Source organism: Pseudophryne corroboree, chromosome 2 (genome assembly GCF_028390025.1).
Source record: "Pseudophryne corroboree isolate aPseCor3 chromosome 2, aPseCor3.hap2, whole genome shotgun sequence".
Lineage (NCBI taxonomy): Eukaryota > Metazoa > Chordata > Amphibia > Anura > Myobatrachidae > Pseudophryne > Pseudophryne corroboree.
The window spans coordinates 310,231,217-310,256,916 of NC_086445.1; the positions used below are offsets into that span (position 1 = coordinate 310,231,217).

The following is a 25,700-nucleotide window of genomic DNA, read 5'->3' on the forward strand; positions in this document are numbered from 1 at the left end:
AGGTTAAATAGCTTTACTATTACACAATGTTAGGAAAGTATTTGCACATTTGAACATACATTTATAAATATTGATCCAAAGAGAAGACAAAAAGTTCTTGTTTTGCAAGTACATTGTTCTGATACTTAGCTAAAATATTTCAAAATAAAATGCAATCAATATACATTCAGCCAATGTAAAAGTTACAATGAGTTACTGATTTACAAATGTCTTTTGCGGACATTTGTGTAACTTACATTACATTCTGAATAAAGGTATCCATTCACTTACTTAGTCATTGGATTGCAATTCAGTACAAACATAAATATTATTTCATAATACAACCGAAATTTGGTCTACAGCATTATGACCATTACATATTAATAACCTTAGAAATACTAAAAGATATGTTTCTATACTAGACCATCATCTTGATCAATTCTTTCAAAAAAAGAAATTAATTAATCACAAAGGGACTTTTTAAAGCCTATTAGTTATGTGGGGTTTTTGGAATACTAAAAATGACCATGTATGTTGACAATTTGAAGCCACTTTATTTTTAAGAAACTTAGCTTTTAAATACTAAAACAAAATTAATTATAATCCAGGTGATGGCCCAATGGGTCAGATTCAGCCGGCCATAAATTGAGTCATGTGTTCCTGTGGATAAAGTACTTGGAGCTATTCAATTACAGATCAACCCGCGAGCAAGCCTGAGGCGGCACTTAGGGCCTTATTCAGTTTTGTTAGCAAACCAAAAAGCAATTAGGAAAAACCATGTTGCACTGCAGGTGAGTCAGATGTAACATGTGCAGAGAGATTTAGATTTGGATGGGTTATATTGTTTCTGTGCAGGGTAAATACTGGCTGCTTAATTTTGACACTGCAATTTAGATTTCAGCTTGAACACACCCCACTCAAATCAAAATCCAACTGCACATGTTATACCTGCTCCAACTGCAGTACAACATGGTATTGCCTAATTGCTTACTTTTTTGGTTTGCTTACAAACCTAAATTACCCCTTTAATACTTATTTCAGGGCAAGTAATAGAGTAGACAATGAAGAGATATACTCTAAATGTTGGCTTTCATCAAAACAGCAGTTAAAATTTGAAAAATATTTGAAATATGAACCTTGACTATGACTGTATGAACTAACTATATACTAACAAAGCACACAAACATTTCACTCATCGTGTTTATCGCACAAGGGCCCTCATTCCGAGTGGATCGCTAGCTGCCGTTGTTTGCAGCGCAGCGATCAGGCAAAAAAGTGGCACTTCTGCGCACTGTGCACGCGCAACGTACTTTCACAAAAGCCGATGCAGTTTCACACAAGGTCAAGCAACGCTTTTCAGTCGCACTGTTGACCGCTGAGTGATTGACAGGAATGGGGCGTTTCTGGGAGGTAACTGACCGTTTTCCGGGAGTGTGCTGAAAAACGCAGGCGTGTCAGATACAAACGCAGGCATGCCTGGAGAAATGGGGGAGTGGCTGGCCGAACGCAGGGCGTGTTTGTGACGTCAAAACAGGAACTAAATAGTCTGAAGTGATCACAAGGTAGGAGTAGGTCTGCAACTACTCAGAAACTGCTTGAAAAAATGTTGACGCCGTTCTGCGATCCTTTCGTTCGCACTTCTGCTAAGCTAAGATACACTCCCAGAGGGCGGCGGCTTAGCGTTTGCACTGCTGCTAAAAGCAGCTAGCGAGCGATCAACTCGGAATGAGGGCCAAGATTTCTAGGACTGACATGAGGCAAATGGTTCACTGCAGATGAAACCAGACAAAATAAAAACCAGAAAGACTTGCTTTATATATTTAAAATACTTTACAGTTTAAAATTGTGCAAAAAAAATAAATATACATCACAATAATGGAAGAATTCTTTATTTTGTACACATTTCATTAGGTTGCTATGGCACTGATGATAAGCCATTAAAATTAGTTTATTTACCCAATAAGATGTTTTATATACTGTATATATACAGTAGTGCCTCTGGTGGTTTTTAAAAAAATGTTATAAGAAGAAATAAATAAAGTGATATCCCAAATTCAAAGTAAAGTTATTATTTTTTTTTTACTGATATTTAGATACACCGTACCATTGCTTAACTGAATGGGAAACTCCAAAAATTGGCTCTGTTAGCATATGTAACAGGCATATACATTGCACACTCCTGTCTAAGTCTGTGGTGTCTAACAGTGCTCTACTCTCCTATACACAATGAAAGAGGAAACAGATAAGATCCATCTTTCAGTATGTGACAGAGGCTTCACTGGAATGGAGGGGGAATCCCACCAATGGTCTAAACATGGAAATTGGCTGAATAGCAAGAGTTTGTTCAAAAAGGACTTTTCCTTTAAGTCAAGGACAACCTTAAAAAAATTAAGGAGAGAGGTAATATGACTGTTTTTGTAATATTATTTACATTTACAATTGAATAAAAACTAATAGCCACTGTTCCTTATTAAGAATTGAATAAGAAAACACAGCAAAGTTTTTAAATACAGTACAACAGTTTCATAACTGTAGTTCTCTGCAAGCCAAAACAAAAAGTTAACATTATATAGAAATATAAGACATTGTAAAAATATAAATTGTACAGCTAATAAGATTTCTGTAAATGATGCAGATCTACATTATGTGTGATAGAGTTGATCCCTTAGCTGTTATGTTAAACATTACAGAATTAATTTACTGTAATAAACAACAGTGCAAATGTGACCTTGTTTCCACTTGTGTTCATTTCAGCCAGATGGTGAGCTACATGGCTGAATAGCATACTATAACAACACTCACATGCGAGATCTAGATTTATGGACTTTGCACACCCTACCTTGTATTGTCCTTTCAGCATCTGTTCTGGCCCCATTGCGGTCAGATTCTATTTCTGGGGTCAGAGCTTCTAAAAACAGGGACAAAAGTGAATAACATTAGTAGCAGAAATACAACTGTACTCAGACTACATTCAAGAAGCAGGAGAGCAGCTGTCATCTGGGCCATTCCTAATTAGACAGGTAAGCAGGTATACCTGTACCATAATGGACTGTGCATCTAAAGTGTTTCAAATTGGGATTAATGGACAGTACTGTGTTGTCAACATGAATTAATTATGTTGAAATATCATAAGCCTGCTCTGTGTACCATATCTGCACTTGTGGCCCATTATGAACTTAATTTTCCAATACTATAATTGATGTTCTACTTTTTTAGGCTCATGTGAGTGAAAGGACAAAGTCGCACTATTTATGTGTCTTGTTTGTAAGTTCTAAATCCTACTGTATGTACAGAATATAACATTCCATTAAATTACTACAGTATACTTTGAAAGAACTGTATACTGGGGTTGCGATCAGGATCCTGACAGTCGGGATCCCAACAGTCAGAGTACCAAAAGCAGAATCTCAAAGGTCAGAATTCCAACAAATCCCGATGGTAGGTACTGGGGTTTAGGCTGCGGAGGTGGGGGCAGTTAGAGTTAGGCTTCAGAAGGGGACAGTTAGACTGGGTAAGGGGTGGATTAGGGATAAGAGTATGGTTATAATACTTACCGGGATCCATCTGGATTTTGACTGTCGGGGTGCCTCTGACGGCATCCTGACCATCGGGATTGTGACTGCCGGGATTTCGTAATCAACCCATGTACTGCAACTTTAGCATATACTACTAACACTGTCAAGCCACATTGCAAGTGCAAATACTACTGGCTCCTCCGTTTGTCAGCCTGGCGCATATGCAGTTGTTTTTGTTCTCTCCTGGTATAAAACTGTCAAGTATACTACCCTTGCAGAGCTGGTGCAAAAAATGCCCAATTTTACCATCAGCTCCAAAGTGTATAACCTAGAGTCAAATCCAATTCTGTGAATTTATATATAAGGTGTGCAAAACATTACTTTATTTCTATAGTAGTTCATACTATTCAGGCTGCTATCATTGTGCATAAAATCTCTTATAAGGGAAAATGAATGAAACCTCGCAGAGAAATAAAGTGGGGAGAAATAAAAGTACCAACCAATCAGCTACTGTAATTTTTCAAACATAGGGGCAGATGTATTAACCTGGAGAAGGCATAAGGAAGTGATAAACTAGTGATAAGTGCAAGGTGATAAAGGCACCAGCCAATTAGATCCTAACTGTTCATTTGCATATTGGAGCATTTATCACCTTGCACTTATCACTGGTTTATCACTTCCTTATGCCTTCTCCAGGTTAATACATCTGCCCTATTGCCCTGTAAAATGGCAGTTAGAATCTGATTGGTTGGTACTTTCTAAAGTTTGATACATCTCCCCCATAGTCATTAACAGACCTCATATAGATGTATCCTCATAAACCTATTCTCAAATCATGTTGTAACCCCATTTAGTGCTATCCATACAGTGAAACGAAGGACGCTATAATCTAGTAGAGGAAGAAGTACACAGTGTAAGGTAAAAAGGCAAAAAGACAATAATGACCAGGCATCATTCTGCCTAATTTGCGACTTTATACTAACTCCATTGTGACAAAGTACTAATCCTAAGTAACTATCACACTATGGGCCTGATTCAGATGTGGTTGTACTTGCTGATGCTGTTGCTATCTTTTGCTATATGCAATTGCGATTATATACTAATATGGATAGAAGCTAACCTAAGCATAGGGATGCCCACTGCTGTAGCATCATTTCTGTCCAACAGCATATAATCGCTGATACATTGGGTCCATTGTCACAAATCGGAACATGTTGCAGAGTCTGAGTGCCTCTGAAGACGTGCAGGCTGAGATGCTCTCCTGGGATGCAGGGAGCTCTCCAGTAGCAAGTAAGATCGCAACTGCTAATTTATGCGTAACCAGAAAATGCTGTCTGAATAGCCATGACATGCCTGCATTTACCCGACCACTCCCCATTACCACCCCCCAAATGCTAAGAAATCATCGACCGAGTTGCATACAATGGGGGTTATTCAAGCCGAATCAATTCCCCATTTGCGGCACTACCGTGCATGCGCAGGCCCAATCCTTCACGTGCACGGTCTGACCAATGCGATAGCTGATTGACAGGTTGAGGCATTCACTACCTGATTGACAGGTAGAGGCATTCGCGGGGGGAGGGGGGGGGGGGGCGACGGACCGTTGTGGGGGTGGCGCAGGGAAAACAGGGGCGGGTTGGCAGCGTTTTCGGGAAGGCTGCACCAATCCGATGGAAAGAATGCCTTTGCAGTCAGGCTGCGGAGGCAGGGGGTCATCCACAGTTGCTGCTGGGCGGCCTGGTTAGCATACTGGGTGGCCTTGCCCTGCGATGGGCGGGCCCCTGTATGGGAAAGAATGGATTGCAGATACAGCTTTTGAGCATAATATGCCATCCAACCTTAATAACGCCCAATAGCCGTCTTGTGACTGCATCTGAAGCAATATGCATAACTAACTATACTAAGATGTAAAATGAAGGTAAAACTGCAAAGCACGGGAATTGCACCAGGCATCTTGCATCATATGCTATAAGAAAGATAGGTGTATAAGAATGCATCTGTATGTAATGTACTGTACATATGCATATATGCATATAAAATATGAGTGAGCAAACATACTGAACATAACCTTACCATTTAGGACCCTGAGGCCTTCTGAAGATGCTGCTTGTTTCAATGCCTGCTCAGCTTGCTCCCTCCTTTTTGTCTCAAATTCTAAAGCTTCCTGCAATTTTCGTTTTGCCTTCTTTTCTTTCTTAAGTCTTTTTTGAATTATTGCTGAAACAGGAAATGTCAGTTTAATTATTTTGATGGTCTGTCATTGTCATCTATGTAGTACACTATTTTGTTCACATAGTAAGAGGAAGAATTATTTGACCTACTCTTAACCTATATGTTCCATTTTAACCAATCTACAGTATAAATAAATTACATGTTTGGACTTCACAGCAACCTAAAATAATAATATATCTCTTTATTTGTTTCATTTAAAAAGCATACATATTGTGCATCTACGGTAAGTTGCTTTGTATTTTTTAAAACCAGTTAAGTATTATAAAACAGCTTATATTTGTAAGTTAAAAGTTAATGTTAAAAGTTTATTTCTATTGCTGTTATTACCAAGAAAAATAAACGTTTCATATCAATAAAGTTCATTGCAGAGTAAATTAATGGTCCAGTGAGTAAGAGATAATATTATCTGTGAGGACTTCAAACAATTAGAATTAATTATGAAATAATAAGCATAAACACTACTTCTAATTATCTGTGTACAGCAACCTTTGTATACAAGTTTGATAGATATGTTTGGTCACAATGTAATTGTTACTCACCAACCTCAAACACCCCTGCAAAAAGGTAGGTGGCCAATACCAGGGTCCCACCATTTGATGAGTACTCACCAGTGCTGGTGCTGCCTCAGATCATCTCCCCACATTGGCAAGAGAGGAGAAATACAGTGTAAAGGGGCATACACAAGAGAAGATAAAAGTGGACGATATGCACGATAAAGATAAAGATGTGCATATTGTGAATACAAGATAAAGATGCGCGCTCGCATGGGTCTTTATCATTTGTCTTTATCAACTGAACATGCAGTCCAATGTAGGCTATATATTTCATGACTGCATGGTCAGGAATGGGAGGGGTAACATCACTGAAAGATATCTTTTACTATATCGTTCAGTGTGTATGCTCTATATCGTTCATTCTGCTGCTGGAGACATTTCAAGGGAAATCTTTATTTTTATTAAGGCAAAATCTTCTCATATGTAAGCACCTTTACAGAGTACTCTGTGTAGTTTCTTACACAGTAACTGGTCACTGGTACCTTTGCACTGTAATTGCAATCACTGTGCTAGAAAATAACATAAATTGGTTTGTTTTTCAAATATTCTGCATTGTTGACCTAGGGACAAGATCCAACATACCAATGGAGGTGAGTACTCCTTAGCTATGGCTATGGGAGTCCAAGGCCGATCTAGCACTTGTGAGAAAGGTCATTCTGAGTATAGATTAATTTGTGACTGAATATATGCTCTAATCGCTTGAGGAAACATCATTATAATTGTTTTTATTACATATTATATTTGTGTACTTTGTATTACATTGTATTATTGGGTTTGGCTCTTTATGTTAATGATGTCATAGCATTTAATCATGCAATCACACAGCCCAAATTTGTGTATAACCTTTTAAAAAAAAAGAGGTGATGTCACAGAAAGTAATTTTGTGATGATTAGAACAAAAACTGTAAGTACATATGGAAATATACAGCATGAACACTTGTCTACAGTACTGGATTCACTCACATTCTTAAATTCTAATATGAAAATGTGATTAAATGGATTTTTTGTTATAAAATACATTATATTGCCAAATTTTTCAGATTTATACCAATTTGGCCTTAAAGAAAAGAAACTAAATAGATTGAATACTCAGGGGGATATCCTATTAGCCCCTGTAAAACCTCGGGTCCGAAAAAACGTATGTTTTTCGCGATTTTTCCCAATGTTTCACTGATTTTTTTTTACAGGCTATCCTGATTGATCGCCTGTAAAAATATGCCCTTTCTCCCGAAAACACACAGGTTCAGTGAAACCTATGTGTTTTTGGTAGAAACAGCCCAGTTTTAGCACGAAAACGGGGCTGTTTCTGGGTATTTGGTTTCGCCTGCCTGACAAAATCCCTGATAAGCCGCGTCTCGTGATGGTTTATCTGGGCTAATAAGCTAGCCCCCGGTGGGACAATTAGGATATCCCCCTCAGAATGTCTTCATAAACTAGCCATTCAGTGGGTATCTAATTAGCTGTAATAATTTACCACAGCTAATTGGCTCAGCTGGGGCTAAGTGTCATGAAAATACATAGGTCCGGCTTTTCACAGACCCTATGTATTCCGCAAGATGTAATTGGATAGTGGTGATAAAAAAAATTGTTGATAAAATAAAAAGAATTGCGGCTAATTAGTCCCTGCATGAGTCATTTGTTCAGTACAAACACTGAACAATTGAATCTGTTTCCAGTTTAATCTAATATGTTTTATCAGATTGAACATATACTGTACCCAATTGTTCATATGTTTGATCTGAGGTTAGGTGTGGCCTCGAAATTACCTAACAGTTGTCTAATTTGGAGACACACTGTAGATTCAACTGGATAGATATGATCTTTAATGTTTGAATGCAATGACTTCATGACTACATAAGTCTTAATCAGTCATAGGGGCACTACACACATAAATAGACTAATGACTAAATCACTAACAGACACATAAATAGACTGATGAACAACCACCAATGGTCTAAACAAGAACTCTCTAGAACTACTGCTATATAGTTGAGTCTGATATGTTGCCAATGAACTTTGCATTATTTTTCCTTAGGAAGTGGTTATTTTAAAAGCCTTGTTTAACTAACATTTGAACTGTTGGAGCATCTGGATTATCAGGATTAACAGGGATTGGATTCTGTAACTGTTCACTGAATCTAGCACCCAAAATAAAACACTGGGTAGCTTTTATAAACTGTGAAAAACTAGGTATTATGACTGCTCCTGTTTTGTATTGTCAAATGATTGGATCTTATGGTATCCTTAAATATTCTGCATACAATTATATTATAATTAGACTAATTACTGCAATAAGTCAAGATAACAGCAATGTTAAAGAAATACCTCTGTTCTTTTGTTCTACTGCTAATTGTTTTTCTAGAGTTTCCCTCAGTTCTCGTTCCCTGAACAGTTCCATCTTCAATTCGGTCTTTTCCATTTGTACCTGTTTTTCTTGAGCTCTTGCATTATCTATGGCAACTTTTAACAAACCCTACAAGAAAAATCAAAATGACTGTCAATAAATATGTAGAACATATATTTTCTAGTGTAAGCACACACAACATTATTCTGTACATCACAAATTGGTGAGGGGGTTAGTTTACCTCTACCACTGGAACAGTTATAGTGAATGCATATGTATAGACTAAAAATCATAAGTATAATGTACTGTATATAGCAAACATCTTGCTCTATAACAAATCATGTCACACTGTCCTGTAAAACGGAATGAGCACTAGTGATTGTGCAGTGCAAATGACAGTGCTACAGCTATATTTTTACATATACAAAGAAAGATAATTGTGGGCACCTGTTATTTACTTAGTGCTTAGAAAATAGAACTATTGTCCTTCAATACTTGCATCTACTGGCCAGTAAACAAACTAAGTTACGGTGCAAATTACATTATGTCCATTGGAAAAAGGGAATTCAAAAAGTACAAATAACAAAATTAAAATGGACAACTGCTTTTTAAATATGCATGCCCCAATGTACAGCATATAGAGGTTCCCCCAGGAACCACTTCCTCCGTTACCTGAAGCCAGTAGATGGATAGAGCTGAATCGCGACGCTGCAGGAAAAATAAGTATATTACACTCTGTCCATAGATCATCCATAGCGGTCTATTGCTGAGCTATGGACGGATTGCGTAACACAAGAATATTGTATGTGCAGAAATGAGCCTAGTGGTCCCACTTACTCTAAACCACAGGTTCTCAAACTCGGTCCTCAGGACCCCACACAGTGCATGTTTTGCAGGTCTCCTCACAGAATCACAAGTGAAATAATTAGCTCCACCTGCGGACCTTTTAAAATTGGTCAGTGAGTAATTAATACACCTGTGCACTTGCTGGGTTACCTGCAAAACATGCACTGTGTGGGATCCTGAGGACCGAGTTTGAGAACCCCTGCTCTAAACTATTTCTATGTGAGTGTGACAGGGCTAGATATGAGCCATGCGATGGAAGCGTCTAGTAACAGGCCCTTAATTATGTTGATTTGCTAAATAAAAAAAATAAATTTGTATTATATCATGTCATGTTTCAATAATTTAAATCACAATATATAGAATAATGAAATAAGATATGGGGCCGGAAGTAATGTAGTCTGAGTTGGCTGGAGGTGCGGGTTCCCAGGTGAACGCAGATGTTTTTTTAAAGCGGCAATCATATACAAGGCAAAAACATGGCGCATTGAAAAACTGTCCAAGTTCATCCAGGAACCCACACCTCTGGTTAACTCGGACTTCATTACATCCAGCACATTGTTTGGATATTTGCAAGTGCGTGGGATATGTTCCTTTCAGATTAATAAATGTTTCCTGATTGAATCCAGCTCACATAAAAAGTCAAAAGTTATTATGAAAAGGGACAAAAATGGGAAATCAGAAACTATACGTCTAAGAGTGATAAAATAGGTTGTTTTTCAAAACTGGGGTTCATTGTAAGAAGTCACCTAAAATTGCATTATTGCTTTCTATAAAGACAATAATTTGTTATACACTCTTCTTTCATTGTATGAAAAAGAGAACATACATGGTTTACTCTCAGCATGGACCTTCTTCAGAATTAATCTAATAAATTAAAATCTACAATTATGAAACAAGGTTACTGTAAAGTACCTCCAACATAACATTATTTGGTCACCAAACACTATAAAGTAATTATCTAAATGAATTCTAAAGCATGCCCACGCTGGGAATGAGATGTTGTCATCTGGACAATAATTAATAAATTTTATTATCATTTACATGTAACTGTATGTTTGTTCAGATGTTATCTGTAGTTTTACAAAAGTATATATATATTCTGGACGGTGTCAAATAAAAAAATCAAGGGTGTCACTCATAAATCATAGAGCCAATATTACCAAATGCTTGTTTAACATAAACTAGGTTAAGTTGTCATGCAGTATGTTGATGACTGTGCTGTTAAATACACAACAAGCACTTGAGTAAAACCTACAAAAAACTAAAGAAAATCATCAGAACTGTATTTAGCTACGGTCCTTTATGTTGGAATAGGATAGCAAATCTTTCATTTTAAGCTTCTTGCATTATTCAGCAAAGCTCTTTGTTTTACTGTACTTCATCAGCAACAAACAATTAACAACAAATGAAAGAGATCATTACATGAAGTGCCCCTTTAGATCACCCCAATTAAAAATTTAGTTTAGCTTTATTTTTATTCTGAGATACTAAATTCTAATTTTCTGCTCTGATTGATCTTGTTGACTTATCTTTGAAAGATGTACTCTCTACGCAATGTCTAGAGATTATTTAGTAAGATGCCAATGTTGGCACCACTTAATGTGTTGATTGGTTGTATTATCAGTAGCTGAATAAACTACATAAATGAATATCATGCAATAAATATATAATGAACAAAATACATCTGTTTTTTAAGTGCTTATGTTTAGTATTTTAAATGGAAATGCTTAAAAGTAATTTTTTTTTCAGTAATATTTATTTTTGATTTTTGAATGATACACACAGGGAATCTGTTTTAAGAGTTTTACTGATCTTGAGAAACATATTTTTAAAAGATTGCATTTTAGAAGAAAACTCTTAAAAGATGGACTAGCAATAGACCTTTAAAAAGTATTTATAAGTTAACTGAAAGGGAAATCAAGATCATATCATTTTGTTGACAAAGTTTTACATTGTAATATTTCTTATAGAATACCAAACACACTATTTTCTATAAAATGAAGAAATGTACAGTACCATGTTCTATTTAAAGTCACAACTAAAAAACACAATAGATATCATAAATGGTCTAATTAGTTTTCATACGTACTGCTCTTTCACCATTACTGTTCACTACTAAACTTAATAACTAGTGTGGGGAATATCTTCCTGCCCATACCTAAAGATAAATCTCCTTCCAATTATATAAACCACCTGTCTTCTCAACATTCTGAGCAATACATAAAACAGCGATGAAAAACTGGGGCAAGGGAAGAAGCCCAAGATGCTGGATGTGGGGAAAGCCACTAAGGGTGCTGAGAAGGGAGGGTCCTTCCAGCAACCACCTGCATGTGTGTATGTATGTGGGGGGGAGGGGTAGATGCATGGGCAGTGCTGCATTAAATGGTACATAGTGAGAGCTGCACAGGGAGGTCTCTGCAGCTCTTACACACTCTGAGTCACTCTCACGAGTCTCAGCACTAGTGACAAGTGTTAGGAGTCTGATGGCATGTGTACAGGTCTAATGGCATATGGAGGAGGTTTGATAGCATGTAAGGACATGTGGGGATGTCTAAAATATATGTAAGGGGCATGTGAAGATTTTTGATCGCATGTAAAAGGCTTGTGGGGGGGGTCTTATGGCATGTAAGTGCACTGTCGGAAGTCTGACTGGCATGTGGGGAGGTCCGATGGGCATGTGGAAATGTCTGATAGGCATGTCAAGGGGTATGAAGGGCATGTGAGTATAGGAGGACATGTTAGCCATTTCAAACTTTTTTTCAGTAGTTTACAAAAAACAGTTCCCTCCACAGTGATTGTGGATGTGGGTAGCATCATACAAGACCAGGAAGAGTCTATGAAATCCTACACTAGACACTGGGCACAGCAGTAAGTTGTGCATATGATGTTTGTGAGCATTCTATTATGTAGGCAGGTATTTTCACTATGGGTGGGATGTATTAACATACATCGCCACCCCTCGCAGCGATGCTGATCGCATATGTACTAACATATGCGATCAACATCGCAATGCAGTGACGGAGGCCCCCGCGATACCTGTGAGGTGGTGTGCGTGGGGGTCTCTGTCATCTCCCAGGAGTCTCCACACTCCCCGCATGCCGGGAAGCAACAACAGGCTGTCCCCAGCCCCTCCTCCTCCTCCTCCCTGCAGCCGGAAGGACCTGCGTTGCTATGCGGAGGAGGAGTTTACCTTCCGGGTCCAGGCTTCCTGGAAGAAGGTATGTCGGGGGGACGCATCTGTGGCGGGGGGCGGCGGGTTGCATTGGCCGGCAATAAGAAGCCCATAGGCTTCTATAGGGTATCGCCATCTTTGCAAAAATGGCGATACCCTGGGCGGCGAAGACCCGGCGGCCGGGTCTTAGCACATTTGAAAATGCGGTAAAACCCTCAAAAACGTGGTTTTTACAGCATTTTTCCCTTAGTACATCCTGCCCATAGACAAGCGTGGGTAATTCTGTGGGCAATGCAAGGGGTATAGTAAGGTATCTGAAGGCCGTAGCGGATTCTTAACCTTATACATTTAAGAGCAAATACATTTTTGGAAGGTTTGTGGGGGCGGGTGTGGGGGAGAAGGTGGAAGTAATTTGATTTACAGTTAAAGCTTATTCATTTCCATCACCTTAGAACTCCATATGTTCTGTATCTTTTTATTTCCTCTAAAAACAACTTTTTTGTGCATCATTAACTTTTCCTACTCACTCATGTCTTAAACATGATGTATTGTCATTCGGAAGCTAAATAATTTCATGCTCAGGTACAGTGTTAGGTAAATAGGCATCACACTCCAGCACTGTATTTTGGACTTTATAACACAAGAGCCACATTACAGTTTAATACGGCTTTTAATACAAATTACTGAACCCCCCCCAAAAAAAAAAGTCACAAGAAGTAGGAGCAGTCAACAGACAGATATTACATATGTAGCTTGCTTTAGTTCCCATCTATTGCAGCAGTGTGCAAAAATCCATTGAAGCCATACTGGTTTGATTAAAGTGAAGTATGTAAGTGTCAAACTAATTTAATAGGGTTCGAAATAATTGATTAAGACTGGCCTGACAATCTTTAGATTCCAAACACGGGATCGGTTGTGTCATACAGTAATATTTTAGCACCTGAGAAATTTTTATCTATATTTATAGAATTTTTATTTTTTGGGAGGGTGGGGGCACTCATTGCACTGCTGTTTGCCTAAATGTAATTAAATATTAGTTTAAAGTTGCCATTTTTATAATTGTTACATTGTATTGACTTAAGGGTGTTTCTTAATGAGAGTGATGACATGATATGCTTACCTGGATATTAGTCAAAAGTGTCTCTATAGAAGACAGCCCATCAGGAAAAAGAAAGGGGGAAGGAAAACCAGGAGGTAGTGGTTGTCCATGTCCTGACAGGGAGAGTTTGTCAAAGCTGTCTCTCGCAGTTGGTGTCGAGAGCTGGATCTCATCTGTATGTGATTGAAACAAAAATATAGAACAAGTTACGCTTGTCTGTTTTTATTAGACCTCAGTAATGGTTTCCCTAGTGGTTTCCAGAACATTTATTGCAAATTGGTTCTTGCTATCAAGAGAAAATGCTTTCTGCTGAATTTTCTTTAATGAAAAAGCTGTGGAGATACAACAAGATAACATTAATGAGTAACTTTATAAGCCTTTTAAATGTGGTCTCTAATGAGACTGAGTTTACAATGCAAGAGAATCTTTCTAAAACAAATATTATCTCACATATACTTGTGATAATATATTCAAACTGACTTTATGACTACCTCCCAATTATCTAATTTTAGTTTGTGTTGTACTGTGCATAGCTTGACAAATAGAGGATGATGTTTAACTGTAGGAAAAATGTTGCTGGTGGACAGTAATAATTAGGTTTATATATCAATATAAAGAATATTTGTGCAATTGTATGAGCCACCCAAGCATATTTTTGGATATACTGTACTGTGTATCAGAATGTTGTTGTTGGTTTTTTTTTTACAGGGAATCTAGTTGCAATGTGAAATTATGCTTAATATTTTATATTATACTATAACTAAAAATGCAATGAAGTGATATTGTAAAAGTGAACAATGGTAAGGTGTAAATAGAATATTTATTTATTTATTTATTTATTTATTTATTTATTTCATAAATGCATAAACTTATGACACAATTGTGAGTTATTCTGTAAAATCCAGCACTGGGTTTATCAGAAAATGTAAAAACTCATAAGATCAGTAATTAATCTTACAGTTGATGGGAAACATGATGGCTGAAACAAAGGCACAGTAATGGCATTCCATACACCTCAACAGGGTAGGTCATATGTACCAATGATCTACTGTACATGTCCTTTACAATTACAGCATTATTGCATGTGACATAACAGTGGAAGCAACCTATGACAAACCTTAACTGAATAATGGTAAATGAGATGTTAATTATCAATTTCTTTTGTATAATAACAAAAATAGGTCAATATATAAAAATTATTGTCAGTTGCCATAATATATATTAGATCTGCGAACTATAACAACGGGTTCAGTATGATTTACCAAAGTTCGGGATACCGCCAGTCAGGAGGCCGATGCCGGAATCCCGTCAGGCTGAATGCCATCAGCAAGAGCAGTGAGTCCCCTCGCAGGCTCGCTGCACTCGCCATGCATCCGGCCCGGTATTATATTCCCCCTCGAGTGGTTGCATGGACCACCACCCAAGTGGGAATACGTTGCCTCTGACGGGATTCCGCCCACCGGCATTTCACCCGCTGTTAGGATTCCAACATCGGTATCCTGAACGCTAGGATCCCGACAGCCGGTAAGTTAACCACATCCCATAACAACAATAAGGAAACATTAACATACTGTAGCTGAGCTAGAAAGCTCTTCCTAATCCTCTGTTATGTCAAATATCTGCTTCCCTGGCCAATCAACATACTAAGGCCAAGGATTTCAGCATCTAAGCTGGTCCAATACACAGACATGTGCCAGTTAGATCTTTTTACAGTAAACTATCCAAAAATGTCTATATGTGCAAATCTTACAACACTGATTAACATCTGACATGGACAGGTTGGCAGAAAATGTGGTAAGATGATGCTGTTATCTGAAAGCTCCAGGCTTACTAGCACTCTGTGCGCTAATTTTCCGAATGTCCCCCTACTCCAAAATGCATCTGTGAATGCAGGGTTGGATCCAGACCAGTATGACGGGGGAGGGGGGGGCACCATGACAGCAGAAGAGGAAGGGGGGTTTATTTGCTAGTGCTGAAGGCACGTATGCTCCTAGTAAAGTGGGCGTGGCCTTGCAACAAGGAGAATGGTCTCACAGGGAAGGCCATATCCATATGATGGGAAGAGGGTGATGAATGGAGAAGCAGAGGATGACAGGAGAGAGAAATGGGGTATGGTAATAAAATGCATATCCCTGTAACCAGTAACAACATTCAGCAAAAGTAATGGCTAGTCATCCATCTGCATCAGGTTCTTCTCACAGATATATTACATAAAGATTACATAAAGATTAATAGAGGTAATATAGCAACTGCAGATGATTCTTAATTGTGATTGTACAGTGTGAGTTGCAAATACAAAGGGCATTGGCAATGTACAGTATCACTTCTGCTGTCCCACTGATTACACCAAATTGATCAGTGGAGTGAGACTTGCCCAGTGTGAAGAAGAAAAGACCATAAAATAAATTAATTGGCAGAATTTCTCCCGAGTTCCTGTTCCCACTCCAGTGGTGGCTATCTTTATAAAGGGCACAAAGCCTCATGAGATTTATAATTTATCTTTTACTGTTCAGAGTCTGAGTAATAAAAGATAAATGACAGCCAGCCGGGTCCAAACTGATGCTATGATGGATCCCGGCAGCAGCTGCCACCCTGCACCCTCTCAGGTTGGCACCCCTGTTTCAGCTGCACCGGTCGAACGGCCCTGGAGCTAGCCCTGTTTGAAATTGTGTGTGGTTATATGTCAATTGCGCTAAATGGGCCAAATAAAATTGGGCAACTGACTCAACTGCATGTAAGAACTGTGTATACTGTTACTTAGCAGTGCTCTGGCTGGGTAGTTGTTTCTGCCTATGTACTGTATGGACACATTTAGGTAGAGGGGAGGGTGAGAATGGTATTTTCTTTAATTTGCTTATACTGTACTTTGTATTCTCAGTTTGTGAGAAGTAGAGCTGTGGAGAAATGGCAGAAAAATGTTGCACTAATTTGTTCTGTGCAGGGGTGTAAGTTCTCCCAAGCCACCCGGAGGCAAGATAGAGTTTGGCACCCCCCCCCCCAAAAAAAAAACCCATCAGGTAAGCAGTAGGCTACATGATGGGAGTCGTTAGCCACTAAAGGATTAGCGAAGCTCCGTTCCCTGGGCAGAAACATACTGAAGCTGCTGACTGGGGCTCAACAGATAGCTCAAACACTCCAGAGCCGCTGCATTCAGTAAAGCTGTCCAATGGCTGGAGATTTCAGGTATAAGTAGGACTGATCAATGTTGCAGCAGCAGTTGCACCACTGTTGAGCTGCAGTGAAGGATCAGCAATCACACAAATACTGCTGTACATGCTGAAGATGGAGGAGCCCCTTCAGGGCTTGGTGCCTGGTGGTGGGAACCTCCATTGTCTCTGGGAGTTCTGCCATTGGTTCTGTGGTTAAACAGGCCAAACTGTGCAGAATTTAATTGCCCAAAATGTTTCTATTTTAAGGACTATCTTGGTTGCAGTTATGTAACGAGGCCTTCATTGTACTTAGCCAATGTTTGCACATCCCTTCTTTTTCCAGGTTTGCCTACCTAATTGAAAAAAAATCTGCATGTAGACAGAAGTATAAATCTTTAATAATAAACGAAAAATTATTCATACATTTAAACTACCATAAGCCCAAAATGTTTGTACCTGATGTTCATAGGAAAATATATTTTGAGAAGGAATAAGTCCTTGAATGAAACAAATATAATAACCTTTGCTATGTACTATGTACAGACGTGTCCTTTTATACTACACTATACATGCCAAATAGCCCCTCTCTGCATGCCAGGATCCCGGCAACTCACCCCTTTTTCGCTCAAAATGTGCATCTTATCTGCATAAATAAAACAACTGGAAGTGCCACAACTGCATTTCTAACATAAACAGACCAGTCTGAATCTGTGTAAAAAGTGAAGCAGTCATAGCTTTTCCTCATGCCAAGTTCCACTGTGCTTCATCTAACATTATACATACTGTATGTAATACCAATTCCAGTGCAGGTATAGTCGCAGTCTAGCATATCTTGTACACTATGTGGGGAATCTTATTAGCTGCATACAGCTCACAGGGGGTATATTTTTTGTATGGGCCTTTATCATGAGGCCTTACAATAGACAATGACATGGCTCTTAGTGGGCACTGTTATCATGCAGTGTAGGGTCTGCTAGTAATCAGAAAAGCTCACAGGGGGTGCAAGCTGCCATTGCTATGGTGTGGAAATGCCAGCAGTTGCACCTGAATTTGCCCCCCTGATCAGGTTCTTCTAGTGCCAGGTTCACACATTTAGGCCTTTCGCACTATGAGGTACTATAAGTGCATACTGCTACACTTATGCCGGGAGTTGTTCATGGCTTATTGGATTACCCCCTATGGGTAGCTTTTCGCTGTCTGCAATGAGACTAATATGTAAAAGTTTAATAAAAATATGGTATGCTGCTCATCTCGGATCGTCTCCATTACGCTGAGCGCCTCATGCCATATGGCGCAAAGACACTTAGTGTATGAGGACATATCTGTAGGTGCAATACTGCAGATATTTACTGTCATTTACAGTGATCACATTTTATATGCTTTCAATTGCCCAGTCATGTAATATCTTTGTTATAGGGCCTGATTCTTAGTATTAACGCCAGTCTCAATGGGAGCACTTTTAAGTTACCAGTGGACTTATGCTTAATACAAGTGCACTGGCAACCTCCCGCTGAAAGCCTTGGAAAGTTTTCTGGTACCTGTTTGCATAACATGATGTAACCAAAGTTAAGTAAACTATATCTCGTTTACTATACTGTACCTCCATATCTGAAATAATCATTCTCTCTGTACATTTAATAATTGTACACATGGGCGTAGCTACTGTGGGTGCAAGGGATGACGTTGCTATGTAGCCCAGAGGCTTAGGGGGCCCTGAACCAAACTCATACATTTGTCTAAATAGTACCCTGAAATTACCTACTAAGAAATTATTTCCAGCACCTTTACTCATCCTTGAAAAGAGGGACTAATCAGTGGCACTCTCACCCCCCCCCCCCTCAGTATAGCTCCACACTAATATGATCTCCCACACTCCTGTTCTACTCTCACAGCCCAGCACTGATGGAGGCTTTTCCTCGCTTACCGCCTTTGTGAAGCTTAGATTAGCCAAAATGGACAGTGCGCCTAAATTTAGAAGATCTCCCCTCAAAGTGATTTTCCTTCATTAGGAAGTATCCTCTTCAGGTAGGACCTAGTTGGAGTCACTGTGTGGCATAATGTGCACTAGCAGCACTAGAATGTGGCAAACATTCAATGAAGTAAGGAACTACTATGGGGCATGAAATAATCTAGAACACTATTACTATATGGTGAATAAAATTAACTAGGGCAACATTATGGGGAATAAAATAAATAACAACTGTGGAGCAATGTCTCCCTCTAAAAATATTGAAGAGGGGCCCTCCAAAATGTTGCTATGGAGCCCATAAAGTTCTAGCTACATCCCTGATTGGACCACCAAACCCATTTTAAGTAAATCTGAAACACTTCACTTCATACACTATTTCATGTTGTGTGCTATAAAAACCGCTATTTCCACAAAACCTCTGTTCAAAATTACATTAAACCCGCATAAAAACTTGTATTCATATATTCATTTACTTTTGATAAAAAAATTGAATTGGATTTATTTAATTTTGTACCTAGAGAGTGCATCAATGTTCAGGTTCATCGTAATTATTAACAAGCTTAAATTGCTGCGTATTATTGCATACATTATGCATATTTCTACTGGTAAAAGATTCTGAATTCATATTAAAAAAAAAAAAATCTTACTATGAGCATAGTCATCATATTATGGTTTCTGAAATCCTGGACTACGCCAGTGATATTTTACCCCATAGTGTCACCACTTTGAAATAACTGTTTACTGCACTTCACCACTGCATGTATTCTGTCATATGTAAATTTGAGCTCTCATGTTTTTAGCGGGATTCATGTGCGCATCTCAAAGAAATACAGTGTATGAGCATTTTTTTCTTCTAAAGTAAAGTTTAAGTGAGAGGAACAATATATTGGACATTGTTTTCCCATAAAAGGTTTGTATTGCTGTATACATCACACAATAATGTATATAGGACCAAGCATACTACAAATCACACAAATCACACAAATAACATCACACTAACATTTCAAACTCTAATAATATAATTATCTACAATAAAAGCAGAAGGAGATATAATCCTCAAGTCTACATGATCCTTTTGTCAATTTTCCCAGTGCTGTATATGCACTTTCATGACTGGACTGAGGAATATATTTACTAATACCCCTTTCACACCGCACAAATAACCCGGTATCGACCTGGATTTTTGTCGGGTCTACACAGGTCAGTGTGCGCTGTGAAAGCGACATGGTCAAAATACCGGGTCGCCTGACCCTGTAATTCAACCCGGGAATAAAGCAGTGTTATTCCCAGGTTGAATACCGGGTCATTGGCAGCGTAAATGGGTTCCTGGGTCGATGCGACCCGGGACATGTTTACTAGATAGGGAGAGGCGGCCCATTTTCAATCCCCGGGTGAGATCCGGCATTGGCAGTGTGAAAGGTGTATAAAGAAGTGCAGATGTTGCACAAAGCAACCAATCAGATTCTACTGCACTTGTCATTTATGTAGCACCTTCTGGAAGATAATAGGTAGAATCTGATTGGTTGCTAAGGGCAACAGCTCCATTTCTAAAAACCAGCACTTTAGTAAATTTACCCCCGAGAGTATACAAATTGTTTTATGAACATGCTTTAAGTGGACCTAATTGTTAAATACACACTGAATTTAGGAACCAGCAAGATACATACATTTAAAATAAATAAAGTTACTTCAATTTTATTCTGTCTTTGTTTTGTGCAAAGTGTAAAAATGAAAGTCAAGTTTTTTATACTCTTTGGATAAATATTTCCTTCTAAATAGCCATCATGACTGATTGTTGGTGGTACGTTCTGAATCCTAAAAATCATCTCCTAAAAATCATCACCTCAGCGATCTTTAGTGAAATGTATCACTTACTGTTCCTGATTCAGGTTGGACTGCAAATTCTGCTAAGTATTTAAATTTGCAGAATTTGCAATCCTTGTGAATGCATGCTGGGGGCCTCCTATCACAGGGAAAGGCTGCCCAGCATGCTGACCGCCATTCCACCCCCCCATCATGATCAAGCAGAAATTGGAATTGCCCCGCAATTTTTGCTTGATAGCAGAAATAAGGGTTGCCTTCTGTCAGCGCAGCTTTCTGATCGTGGCAGCTGCGTGTGACATTACGCAGCTGCCACAACCATGACCATGCCATGCCCCCTGTCTTGATGATGCAGCTCCCGTTTCTCCGCCTCTACCTAGGAAATGGAGCATTGCTGCCAATCCCCCCCACCGTGCCCCGTATATGCTTCTGCCTGATTGACAGGTTGAGGCGTTCACATTTTCTGTGGGCGCTCGCAGAAAATGCGGGCACATGTGCAGTGCCAGCATCCTTTTTGTAATTTTTGTGGTTGGGTCGCTGATCCAACCTGAATCAGCCCCATTGTTCTTATAGAAACTTGAGAGTACTGAGTTAAGAAGCGCTGAGGCATTACAAAAACATACCCTCCAACTGTACTTTTTGCTAGGTACAGTACCTTTTTTATATGGTATGTACCGATTTTTGACTCTCCAAACTTCCATTGAAAGTATAGGAAAGGGGGCGTGCCCACACCCCCTTTACCCGTGCCCATGCCCCCTTTCTGAATTTGAACCAATTTTTATGTGTCAAATGTTGGAGGATATACAAAAAGCAGTAAGGTTACACATACTGTACATATGAAACCCAGAAATAACAATGCAGCAGATCAATGCCTTTGTGTGTGTGTGTTGGTGTCTCCACCTAGGAAACGGAGCGTTGCTGCCCAACCCGCCGCGCCCCGCAAATGCCTCTGCCTGATTGACAGGCAGAGGCGTTTGCATTTTCTGTGGGCGCTCGCAGAAAATGCGGGCGCATGTGCAGCGCCCGCATCCTTTTTGTCATTTTTGTGGTTGGATTGCTGATCCAACCTGAATCAGCCCCATTGTTCTTATAGGAACTTGAGAGTACTGAGTTAAGAAGCGCTGAAACATTACAAAAAGCAGTATGGTTAAACATACTGTACATTTGAAACCCAGAAGTAGTAATGCAGCAGATCAATGCCTGTGTGTGTGTGTGTGTGTGTGTGTGTGTGTATGTGTGTGTGTATATAGCATATTGTTTGTATGCACTGTATGTGTGTGTGTGTGTGCGTGTGTGTGTGTGCATGAAGATGTAGTCATGAGGAATTGACAAGTCATTAATGTTCCTGACATTTTCAGCTAATGCAAGTTTCATCTTAACACATCGTAATTTGAATAGAATCATTGTTTTTTGGTAACATATACAAATTCAGTAACATACAAATTAATGCACTATTGTCTTAATCTGTCATCCTTCTCTGAATACGTTACACTTTTAGATTTTACATTTTATCAGTGACAACTTGCAAGTTATTCCGCTGAACAGGATAATAACAGTGTAGAGATATGTGTTTATTAAACAAACCCCTAATGAACACATAGATATTTTGAACAAGAATCATAATTACACAGTATAAAGATACAGTATATGATTCCATCCAACACACCAACAAAAATAAAATAATATCCTAAAAAAAAATGTGTCCAGTACGGAAATGCTTGAAAATATGTGATAAACCTTCACAAATGCGCAAATGGGGCTGATGAGATGCAATATACAGTAAATTTCTAAAACTACAGTAGTATACAGTATGTATAGCAGACTACGTTCATGTTAAGTAGTTGGTAAATTCAAGAAATAGTTATCACGTCTCCTCTGATATAGTGTTATTTGTTGATTAAGAAAAGAATAAAAGACAGAAAGGCTTCTACTTAAACCTCATTTTATTTATGCTAATGATCAATATTCCACTAAACACACCAGATAGATAGATAGATAGATAGATAGATAGACAGACAGACAGACAGACAGACAGACAGACAGACAGACAGACAAAAAACTATTTTTCTTAAGTATATGTATTTAAATCAATATTAATGTGGGTGCAAAACATTATTAAAGCTACACATGTATTTTTATATAGACAGAGAATAAACCTATTTCTAGCATAGCGAAAGACAATATTTGAGTCATACAGCATATTGGTGTTTTGCACAAAATAATAGATGGGAGAATTATACTCTAGTGAAACACTGGCAATATACTGTACACTTAGCCTACTCAATCTAATTAAAATCATTATTTACTGTACATCTTCTCCATTTATTTAAGGGGGTTATGATGGTGTCTCTCCACTGGGATTCCATCATTAGCTTTAATAAGAACCAAAAAAATCCACCAATCAATCCTTGGCTTTCCTTATCTTACAGAATGCTCTCTGTGTTGCTGACACTAACACACCTTTCTGGAGATCCCCAGCAGTTTCATTTAATGGAACCGTAAGTGTTCCAGAGATGAATACCCAACATCACTGCAATAATATGGTCACTAATTAGTGTGAGTGGTTCTCTGGAAGTCTACCACATTTAATAAATGGTGTGTTTTTTCTGCCACAAGTATAAAATAATTAACATTTTGTACTTAAATATACTGTACCAGGCATATTAAGCAAGACACATAAATCAGTACTACAGATCAGTGCATCTTAAGTAAACACAGTTCTGCAGGTTACAATTATACAACAGATGTTTAATGCAATATAAAACTGCCTCTTGTAAATGATTGATTAATATCTTTCCATCTGAAAATACTCCATGGTTATTTATTTTGTTCTGGTCGCTGCTTGAAAGCATCCTATTAAATCAAACAATTGATCTTTTTAAGGTTTCATGTTTCTATATTATTTATGTATTTGTGTTCATTTCTTAAAGAAACATAAACAAAGAATAAACATCTTTATGTTCACAATTAGCACATTTTAAATGTAGTTATTTTTTTCTAATTCCAACACCCTTACCTGTTAAATGGATAACAGATGGACCATGACAGGGTTTTAAAGAACACAAATCAAATTTAAACTAACAATGTTTATTTAATTGCAGTGTGTCAAGAACAGTGGCTAGCAATTATGCTCTATGTTGTATTTGTATTTCAGAAAGCAAGACCAGAAATTCAGAATGGGCTTGTGCTGCACTGTATAGGTTCTATATTTAAGGATGACTATCACATAAATGCTATTAGCAAGCACTCTTTTACCCTCTAAAAGCTACAGCGGGGAAACGCGTAGGGAAGCCCGCATGTGTGCACACCTGCTCCGGTAATCCATTAGAATTGTAGCCGTATCTATTCTTTCCCCCCATGGATGATTTGCCATGACCGCCATCTCCAGTAACTAGATTGCAATTAAGCTCTCTCAAAGTGTCCCCTCAGTGGCTATCTGACCAGGAGCACCAGCTGGCTACAGCGCTGCCAAACAATAAGTCAATGCCGCCAATGTGTTAAAGGATCCTAACACTGTTACATCCATGCGGCTAAAGGCGTTATCTCTATCTAGCTGCCACGGGTGAGAACTTTCATTTCAACATCGGGGGTTTATTCCTAAAAGTACTTGGCTCAATGCTAAATATACGTATGTGAACTGAAACTTTTTTCTACCGGAGAGTACTATAACCATTCTGGAAGTATTACTGTGCATACGAGCAATATTCTTAATAATATCAACCTACATTAATAAGTTTTTGCTATCCGAGATCTTTTTAATATAATTGTGACATTATTTATGCATGTAATTAAAATGTTTTTATAAATGGCTAAGCGCTCCTTATTATTGGTTCTTAAAGTATCAATGTGTTTATTTGTTTAAGTTGATATCCAGACTGTCTATTAGGAGCTGCAAAAGTATATATATTTTTTATCTTTGAGGTATATACGATATTAGATCCCCTTTTTAAAAAGGCTGTGTCAATTGTTAATTCTAAATTGTGCGCCCGATGTCTTTCATATATGCTTAGGTAATACTAAGCATATCTGAAAAATCATTGTCAATATATCAACTGAATTATAAAATACTGGCTGAGGAACTGGACTGCGACCCATGAAATATGTCGCTTTTGGACACCACTGAGAATATAACTGACTTAAAATTTTGTTTTAATGTTAGATTTTTGTTTTAATTTCTTGCTGTTTTAAGTCTATGGGGGATGATTCAATTATTTATCGCCCCAGTCTAAAGTGAGTAGAGCTATTCAATTGTTTGCGCGATCATCCCTGCATGGGTCAGAAGGTTGTGAGCAGAAATCCACGATACATTCAACCTCAGGGCTGGCCACTCAAAACAAATGAATAGTTCCTGGTCACTTTAGAAGGGAGCTGTGGGAGCGATAAAGAATTGAGTCACTTTCCTATATTTTATTTAATCAGTCAATTGATATTGGTAATATTGTAATGCTAAGTTTTTAGCTTATGCTATTTCGCTATTCTAAAACTGATTATTTGCACTGCTACCATGTGAGTAAGTGTACAGTTGTGTTCAGCCTCATCTTTCCCTTGAACAAGTCACACGTGCGTATGCATCGTGATTGCACCCATGTGCGGCATATTCACAGGAACATATGCACCATGCAATCCTATGGGTTACAGGTGCTTATGCAGCGCGCAGGCACATTATTCAGGATAAGTGACCCACAATTGTGAATAATCGCGAGTAAGAAGAGTTTTGACACATCTGTATGTATATTTATGATTTGTTCATTTTAAACACAGTATTCTGTCTATCCACTGTACTGACACTACAGGACAAGGATATTACAATAATAATTATTACATAAAAAACATTTTGACCCTTAATTGAAATACTGAACATTTATTCTTGCCATAGCTCATGATATTACATGAGTAATATGATATTGCAGAGTTGGTTTGAGATGTGCTATTTATTAGGTTTTAGACAATGCCAATGATAATATGATATTTGCATATTCTCCCAGGAGTTAATTTGAGAGCTCTTTCTCTCCCCCAAATC

General features: G+C 38.3%; 1 protein-coding gene across 7 annotated transcripts in view; it reads right to left on the minus strand.

Annotated features, from left to right (window-relative positions):
- The window catches only part of DACH1 (dachshund family transcription factor 1), a 516,624-nt gene that overhangs the window by 16,003 nt on the left and 474,921 nt on the right, over window positions 1–25,700 (minus strand). For 4 of the 7 annotated variants that reach the window (XM_063952923.1, XM_063952920.1, XM_063952922.1 and 1 more), the window contains 5 exons: window positions 13,763–13,914; window positions 9,297–9,332; window positions 8,606–8,753; window positions 5,568–5,711; window positions 2,819–2,887 (listed from right to left, as the gene is read on the minus strand). In XM_063952923.1, the coding sequence (XP_063808993.1) occupies window positions 2,819–2,887; window positions 5,568–5,711; window positions 8,606–8,753; window positions 9,297–9,332; window positions 13,763–13,914 (549 nt within the window). The remainder of the gene's footprint in view (window positions 1–2,818; window positions 2,888–5,567; window positions 5,712–8,605; window positions 8,754–9,296; window positions 9,333–13,762; window positions 13,915–25,700) is intronic. The other 3 variants (XM_063952924.1, XM_063952921.1, XM_063952919.1) reach the window with 1 other exon arrangement.